Below are 9,207 nucleotides of genomic sequence, written 5' to 3'. Positions count from 1 at the left end.
CATATTAATAAAAATAAATTAATATTATTTACATGTACAATCAAGCCATTTCGAAAGACTACTAAAAATTTCAGCAATAAGCTGTATAAAACAATTAAATATATATATATATGACATACAACGTAGAGCATAAAAATTTTTTTGTAACTATTTTTTTTTACAGATAAGATTAGCTCAGACAAATATTCTGTAGAACTGTTTTGATTAATTTTTTATAGACTGATAAAACTTGTCTTTTTTTACTTAGGTAGTAAGTTATTAAATGTATACATAAAACTGTATAACTTAAATAATTTCAATTTTAAGGCTTAATGATCTGGTTTTTGGATAACAGTGTAAACTTAGTTGAACAATAAACAAAATTGTATTGGCTAGGTTCAGTATCCTTATTTTAAATTTGTATTTCAGAAGTCTTTTGTATAAACAGTTTTTAAATAAATGTTTATAAAAATATCAGATGATGAAAATACTGTTAAACAAGAAAAAACAACAAGTGTTAAAGACGAAACAGAAATAACTCATGATCAGACAATTAATTTGGAAAGACAAAAAGGTCTGTATGAACTGTTTGCTGCATGCTTTGTTATACCATTTATACATTTAAAAAGTTTACGATATAACAAAAGCTATTTTAAAGCTACTAGTTAACGATAAACTCTCAAACGAAAACTTTTAAATACAAAAACTTAATTTAACTTTAAAAACGGACTTTAACTTGTGACTATTAATAAAATAACAAAGTATCATATCTATATAACATACAATGTAGTACTTTATATGATACGAAGAGATATTGATCTATTTATTTTGGCTATGCTAGTATTCAAAAATCTATCACGTACAAAATACGCTACGCAGTGATGCAAGGAAATATAAATATAAAAACTAAGTGGTAAATAAAAAAAAATTAACATTAAAAAAAGTATAACTCATTCTAACTTTGATTTATTCGTTTGCTTGGGTTTCTTGAAAAGTTTTGAACTTGAAGTAGTACTAAAAATATTCTAAATAACAAGTAAGCAGGAGTACAACTGTATAACCCTAAGCTTTTTTGAATAAAACTATAGAATAAAAACATGATCAAAGTTTATACAAATTTTTATTTACTTTTAACTAGTTAATAATTGTATGTATTATCTTCATTTTTAAAGTAAAAATAAATAAAACATAGGTAAAAAAACTTTGTGGATTGAATGTAAATACTCACAAATAAAAACATATATTTAGAAAAAAAACCCAAGACTTCTGTTAATACTATCAAAAAATATGTTTTGTTTTTACCATGAAAGTTTTTGTTTGGGGTGTTTTGCTTTAGTAGTTATTTTTAAATTAAAGTGTCTTAATGGCTTTAGTTAAGCTTAATGTAGGTAATTAAAAACCAAAATTTCTTAAGTTCACACTGCAGGTTAGGTACGCATCTCTGAGCTGCGTTCAACTTGCGTACCTTGTTGTTAGGTTTTTGTACTTGAAGTAGTACTTAAATGTAGTACTTTAAATACAAATTTTAAACAAATTGTTTACGGATAAACTTAGCGGTGATAAAAATTCTGATTTACTTTTTAGACTGATGATCCATGTTATTATAGTTTAGATCAGGTTTCTTTTAAATTAATTTTCATAGACGCGCCCACGGTAAAAAATTAAAAAAAAGAAGCTTCTTTCATAGTTATAGCCCCTTTATTAATCAATCGCCAACTACGGAAAACTTATGTAAAAAGAGTAGGATATTTATTGTATACTAGCTGTGAATAAATTTATTAACTTACTTTAAAAAAGTTTAGTTATCTGTTTTGTTGAAGCATACGTTGAATTAAAGTGTACAAATAACTAGTTTAATTAACTTTATTAAAGCTTCATTAGAATAAATAGTTACTTCACAAGCTCTACGTAATACTAGCTTTTTTATATTTTTTTAGAAGTATCAGAAGGGGAAAACAGCAGTAAACAAGAACAAACAATCGATATTAAACACGAATCAGAAATAATTCATGATCAGTTAATTAGTTCGAAAGTACAAAAAGGTTTCTAAAGTGAATTAACTTTTTTTTAAAACATTTACCTGTATTTTTGGTACAATAGTAATATTTTTTTTGTAGTTTTTTAAACACTTATAACTGTTGTAAATTAAGTTTTAAACTATAGATTCTGAAAACGAAAACTTTGAAAAGACAAATAAAGATAAAACGGTTAAAAAAGCGAAGAAAGAAAAGTCATCTAAAAACGTAAATGAAGGAAAGTCCAAAATAGGTTTAAACTAATGTTAAAACTTTTTTTTTTGAATAAAATAATGCATTATCAGTAAAAAAAAATAGATTATTTTTAAAAGTATACTTAAATTTCCTTTGAAACAAGTGGCATAAGATTTATCAATTAGCTTGTAAATTTGTCCATTACTAAACTATCAACACCTACGCTTTTTATATTTAGACCAGAGGTCTTCAAGCTAATTAATTTTTTTTTATCAACGCCAGAATATATTGTAAAAGTTTCAAGTTTTTTTTCAAGTTACGATTCATGAACCCAAAAATAAATTTCGTGCACCCAAAAGTTTCGAGCACATGAAAATAAGTTTCGTGTTCAATAGTGTGCACTGGTGCACACTTTGAAGACTACTGACTTAGACGATGAGAATAAAGTTTTAATAAATTTAATTATTTTTTTATTATTTTACATATAGAGTAAATGTAGACACAGTGTACTTCAGATTAATTTAAACCTACTTTTTTTTATACTGATATTATACCAAAAAGTTTATCTATACTTTAAAAAATGCTTAAAATATCTTGTAATTAATACTTGCTAATAAACATTAAAAAGTAATTGTAGAAGCCAAAAGCCAACAAAATAAAGAGATAGAAAATAACGCTGAGCTAGAAAATGATCAAGATAAAATATTGAACGATACTCCAGAAAATATTAAAGAAAGTTTGGAAAAACCAGACAAAAACTTATTAAGTGATTTTAACTTTATTTCAAACTCAAATAAACTTAATATATATCATAATGTTATTTTAGGTAGTCTTTATACAATATTTTAAAACTTTTTCACAACTTACACTTAGGTTCTGGAGGACCTGAAATTCCGGAAAACTCGAAAAAACTTTCTCAACTGAGCTCTAAAATAGAAGAAAAAATTAAAGGTTTAATTTACCTTTAAACAAGAAAAAAACAATTATAAACATATTGTATCCTTTTTTTTTATGTTTCAAAATGTATGACAAACTGTTTTTATTCCAAAATTGTTTTTATTAATTTCTAACTATTTGTATAATTATTTTAAAGTATAAAACATATCAAACAGACTATGAACTAATTCGTCTACAAAAAAATATTACAAAAGTGTTTAATTAAACAATATTTATTTATTTGCTGAGAGCATTAAAAATTATAATTTTTGTTATAGCAATAAAATAATAAGCTAATATATGTTAATGTAATGATCTATATCATTGTAAAAGTATTCTTATAAAAAAAGATTTTTTTATAAACTCTGAATATTGACTTTAGATCTGGAAGAAATATACAAAAACAAGAAGTTTGACAAAGCAAACAATCAAGAACAACTTATTAATGAAGTCGATAAAAAAGTGTCTACTATTAGTTTCGATAAAAAACCAGAGCAAATCAACGATTTAACTCAAAGTTATTTTATTAAAACTGAAACTAAAATTTTTGTAATCTACGATTTAAAAACATTACTTAATACCGACATCGTATAATAAAAAGCAACTGAAAAGTTTGGAAATAATCTACAATTTCTATTTAGATTTAGAAGTGTTTAAACGTCAAGGATCCTTTTAAAAAATCTTCGAGTTTTAAAGCTTTAAAACGTTTAATTAAAAAAAACAAATTTTGTATACTTATTTGAAATCAATAATTGAAAAGCAAAAGTTGACAAAAAAGTACATAAATATTATTAGTTCAAAACATGTATAAAAGTTGATGAAATATACACTACTGAATACTTATATATAACTAAAATATACAAAAATAAAGTTTTTATTTTGTTTTTATAACGTTTGATATCTAGTTCATTATTATTCATTAGTTCAAAATTATTTTAAAAAATCTTTAGGTTCTAAAGCTCTTAAACATTTAGTTTAAAAGAATAATAAGCAAATCCTGTATACTTTTTTGAATCTTATTAATTCAAAAACAAAAGTTAACGAAAATCTATCTAAATATTATTGGTTTAAAACATGTATAAAACTAGTGAAAAAGAAAAGATACACAAAAATGTTTGTTACTTTATTTTTATAACGTTTAAAATCTAGGTTTAACTACATTATTGTAGTTAAGACTAAAATGCTTTAAAAAACTAAATTGCAGCATACAATAGCAATGTTTGCTCTAAACATAGAAACATATATTAAGGTGTGGAAAATAGTGAAATCAGAGACAAAGCTAGTAAAGTTGAAATGACAAAAGACCAAGAAAATTCATTGAACCAAACTGCTAAAAACGCTTACGAAAGTTCAAAAGAACTTAATGAGAATTCAACAAGTGGGTAATTTTTTTTTTATAATATCTAACTATCAGAGAAATTTCTATATAATCTCTCTAATTAAATTAAATTCTATCTTACGCTTAGTTAAGTTTTTAATCAAAATAAGTAAAATTAAACAAGTACATTTTAACTTTCAAAGTTTCAAAGTATTCCAAAAAAATTATAAAAAAATAAGAAGATAAACCTAAAGGTTGTTTTCAAAGTTAATTTAGTGTCAAAATAAAATGATTATGGGGATTTAAAAATTTTAAGTTTAATTTACAGTGCAAAAGTATCGTTTTAATCGAAGTTTTAATTAACTTTCAGATCCTGAAAACGCTGAAAGTAAAGAAAAATCTCAAAAACATTTACAATTGTCAGACAACGAAGTAAACTCAGGTATGTAAATTACTTATGAAAAAAATCATTATTGTTAATTTCATACAAACATGGTATATTTGGTAACTTATGGCGTTTTATAACTTTTATATGAACTTTTTATTCAAACTTAAAAAAAGTTTAACTTTTTTTTTGTAAATTGCATTATTAATACTAATAATGCTGTAGTTAAACTGTAATTTTATAGAATTATGTACTTTAATGATATAAAGTGTTTTTTTTAGATTTGGAGACATAATTTTATCTTTCATACTCCGTAATTTTTTGGAAAATTTTAAACATACTTTAAAAACTACTTTGAAAATAAATATTTCATTAAGAAAAGCGGTTTTATTCAGTTTCATTAAAGATTACTGAATTTAGTAAACCAATTTAGCTACTAGTCATTTCTTTACACATTGTTGTAGATGTGGACGTGTCTGAAAGCTCTGTTGTATCATCTGAGTACAATTTTTCTGAATCTGAACTTCACAAAAGTAATTCCATTTGTATTTCGAAGACTACTTAATTTGTTTTAATTAATGTGTTTTGTTTATAAAAAGATAGGTGTTACAATTACTTGCTGTTTTAAAAACAAAACTAAGTTTATAATGTTATTTTTAAATGATTATAAAAGCTATATTTAAAATTTTCAAAAAACTAAAAGTGAGTAATCTATAAAGTAGTTAATTAACTGACAAATACAAACCATGATATTGTAGAACATCGTGCTGAAAAAACACTAGAAATGCTAGTTTAGTTATCGTATATAAAAGAAAGATGTCAAAAAACGAAATAAAGACATTTAAAATTTTAAGTAAAACATTAAAGTACAGATTGCAAAAAAAAAAAAACCAATATTTGTTGAAAATTACTTAATAACATATGTTCAACGTTAACTGTTTGAAACTTTTTAAAGATTGTATGTTAAAAAACTTTAACAAATTACACTAAAAAAGATTAGAGTTTACCCTCTTATTTTCTTTATTAAAAAAACACAGATGTTTTGCTGCTCGGCGGAAGGTACCACGAGAAGAAGCTCTACTCTTTCTCCCCCTTAAACCGACAGTGGACGCCGCTTCCGGACCTGCCCACCGGAAGGTACTACCACGGCACGGTCGAGATGGAGGACATTTACGTGGTCGGAGGGTGGGACAACAAAAACTTGGACAGGTACGATCCCAAGAGCGGGACCTTCGAAACGATCAACTCCCTGAAGACGGGCCGATGCAACTTCGGAATCTGCAAATACGACGATCATAATTTCATAATTGCCGGCGGAGAAGACAACTACTACACGACGAGAACTTCTTTTATTTATGACGTCACAACCAATGAGTTCAAGCCAGTCGGAAACTTGAACAGTAGGAGGCACGGTCATGTCCTCGTGAACTGCATGAACAAGATTTACGCCATAGGGGGCGCCAACAACGACGACTGTTTGAAGACGATCGAAGTGTTCGATAAAAGTACCAAGTTGTGGAGGAAAACCTCATCCGAGTTGGTCATCCCGAGATTTTATCATTGCGCTGTTGCTCACAAGAACATTATTTTCGTCGTCGGCGGAATGCAGCGCGACTTTAAGATAACAAACTGCATTGAGAAGTTTGACACCATCACGGGTAGAGTTGATGTCATCAAAAGTAAACTGCGCGTTCCGCGGTGTCATTTCGCGCTGACGAAACTTGAAGAATCCGTCTTTATCATTGGAGGTAAAATAAAACCGAATACTAACAAGTTTACTGATTCGGTAGAAGTTTTCAACCTCCAGAGTGAAAGACTGTACCGATGTGAAAGTATTCCATTTGCAGATAAAGGTTTCTCTAGCTGTTCTTGGTAATAACAATCCGAAAGAACAAATATATATATTTTTATTGTATCTAATCTTTAAGCAGAAATAGTAGTTATTTTCTATCGGTTCTTGCCTTAAACATATTTCACTTTCGCTTAGAAGAGCTACGTAAGAACAAACTCAATCTACACTGCATTTTTTTCATCATTACTTTGAAAAATTCTTAGTCTTATATGCTGAGACAAAGATATGTTCTTATCATTGTTCTAGAAGACATTTTTTAAGCCATTTTCGTCTGTTAAAAACATAAGTATACCGATAAGCTTTTCATAAACATGTTTTGAATTAAACCATCTAGAATTTAAAATGTTAAGTGTGGTTCAAAAGATTTAATTTTTCTTAGATAAAGAAAACATGACAAACAAATAAATACTTTTAAAATTAAGGTACTTTTTTAAATCCTTCAAAAATTTATTTTTGATAACAACTATTGCAGTGTTTAGCGTTTATACGTAAATAAAACAAAAACCTTTATTTAAATCAAGATAAAAAGCATACTATAAAAAATGTTTTTACACAAAACTTATTCTTTATGTATTTGTAGATAAGGTTGAAAATGTTGAATATACTTTTTTTAAATCCAGATATTTTATTTATTTTCAAAAAACGTACGTATTTTTACTGTGAAACTTTAAAAAAATTAACTTTTTAATAACTAAAATTATTTTTTATCTAATAACTCTTTTTACAATAACTATAAAACAATATATTTTGATATTCTAAACTTTTTTTAGTTTAGTGATGACTTTTAACATTAATTTTGTGTTTGTTTTAACTATCTACGACCTTCATATTTTTAGTTTATAAACTAAAATTTTTAAGAATGAAACGTGCATTTTTATTGCAATAAAAATTGATATTTAAGAGAAAACCTTAAACAAACTTAAAAGACTTATTAAAGCAATAACGAAACAACTGCTACTATAATCAATTTATATTTAATTTAGTAGCCTGGTTTTATATTTAACAGTATAGTTATTATACTGCGTTTTGAAAAATCGTCAACTTTTTTTAATATTAAAGCTCAAGTTTGCAATTGTATTTTTTTTTTCTAATTCATAATACATTTCTTTATATCACTCAACAGTTTATAACTATCTATAGATCAATAAACGTCAAACTAATTCTTTTTATTGTTATTTTTCGCTTTTCAATAAACTTGGATGCGGTTTTGCTTACTTTCCCTTTTTTTAATAACTGCTTTTGTCTGGAATTTAACAATATCTTAATACTGTTAATTGGTAAAGAGTTTAGCTTACTTTATTACCGTTTCAAAAATTTTAAATAGTAACAATAAGCTAAATACAAAGTACAGTATTTTTATTTAGTTAATTCGTTTTACAAAAAAAAATTGTCAAGCTTGTTTATTATAGACATTTCTAAATGAAAAAAGTTCAAAATCTGTGTATTACTTAACTAAGTATTAACTATTTAATCATTTTTAATCCTGTCTTGAATTAGTTGTTAACTGCTTTTCCACTAATCAGCACCATCAATTAATAATTTTTTTGTTATTTATTCATAACTTTAAAGTATAATTATTTAGTCGGTTTAATTATCTGTAATCAAACAATGACATAAAACAATTATAAAGTTGAATATTTGTATTTGTTGTTGAGTATTGATAACTTACAGAACACCAATCAATAATTTTTATGTTTCTATTAGTTAATCATATATATGTTATAAGTATAAGTAACTATGTACATTAGTTTTGCAATCAAATTTTCGCCGGATGCAGATCTGATCGAAACCTGTGCACAATCAACGTTATATTTTGAGTCGCTAATAGCAATTCTGCTGTTCGCGTGTTATTTTAAACGTTCGTATATTTGATTTTAATAATTTGTTTGTTTACCAGGGTTAGGTAGTTAGTATTTATACAAAACGTATGTATGTATACTGAAGATACTTTTATTTATTCTAAAGTAACATTTTTATTCTCTTTTAACTTTTAAAGCATTCTAGAATAACACAACGTGTCAATATGTCAGAAATTCTAGATTAATGTTAATATAAAAAAGTAATACTTAATTGTTTAAAGTTTTAATAGTCCTTTTGTATTGTTCAGTTTAGTATTAACGCTTTTTGAGCTTTTAACTATTAATAATTTTATAAAAACAAATTAAAAGTTTTTTTTTTAATATCTTCAATAACTTTAATAACTTTAATAGTGAAGATTATTATTGTTATTTGCTTTGACATTAACATTTATGATAACTTGCAAATTTCAATTAACTTTGATAAAAAAAACTATTTAGCTGCATGTAGTTACCTTTTTTTAAACATCATAAATTTAAAGTACCCGGATACTAGAAATTTATTTCCTTTTAAAATCAAAAGATTTGCTTTTCTAAAAGCTTTAAATTTAGATCATACTGCCTAAAAACAATATTATATATTAAGCTTATGATTAATCTTGATATTAACCATGTTACATGTTTTTAAACATTTTCTAAAACTAGAATTGCATTGTGATGCAAAAAAATAT

At 25.4% G+C, this 9,207-nt stretch overlaps 1 protein-coding gene across 1 annotated transcript; it reads left to right on the top strand.

The window, feature by feature from the left end:
* The first annotated feature begins 412 nt into the window (after positions 1-412).
* Positions 413-7,183, top strand: LOC145833522 (uncharacterized). The gene is made up of 10 exons (XM_082940694.1): positions 413-553; positions 1,917-2,021; positions 2,143-2,247; positions 2,827-2,955; positions 3,063-3,140; positions 3,508-3,642; positions 4,375-4,503; positions 4,814-4,885; positions 5,293-5,361; positions 5,866-7,183. Exons 1-10 carry the CDS (start codon positions 439-441, stop codon positions 6,702-6,704), a joined length of 1,776 nt encoding a protein of 591 aa, XP_082796820.1. The 5' UTR covers positions 413-438; the 3' UTR covers positions 6,705-7,183.
* Positions 7,184-9,207: the final 2,024 nt, after the last annotated feature.

This window comes from Thalia democratica, chromosome 4 (genome assembly GCF_965202585.1).
Source record: "Thalia democratica chromosome 4, ktThaDemo2.hap1.1, whole genome shotgun sequence".
NCBI classification, from domain to species: Eukaryota; Metazoa; Chordata; class Thaliacea; order Salpida; family Salpidae; genus Thalia; species Thalia democratica.
The sequence above is the reverse complement of the archived record's forward strand: the minus strand, read 5'-3'. Positions and strand labels throughout refer to the sequence as shown.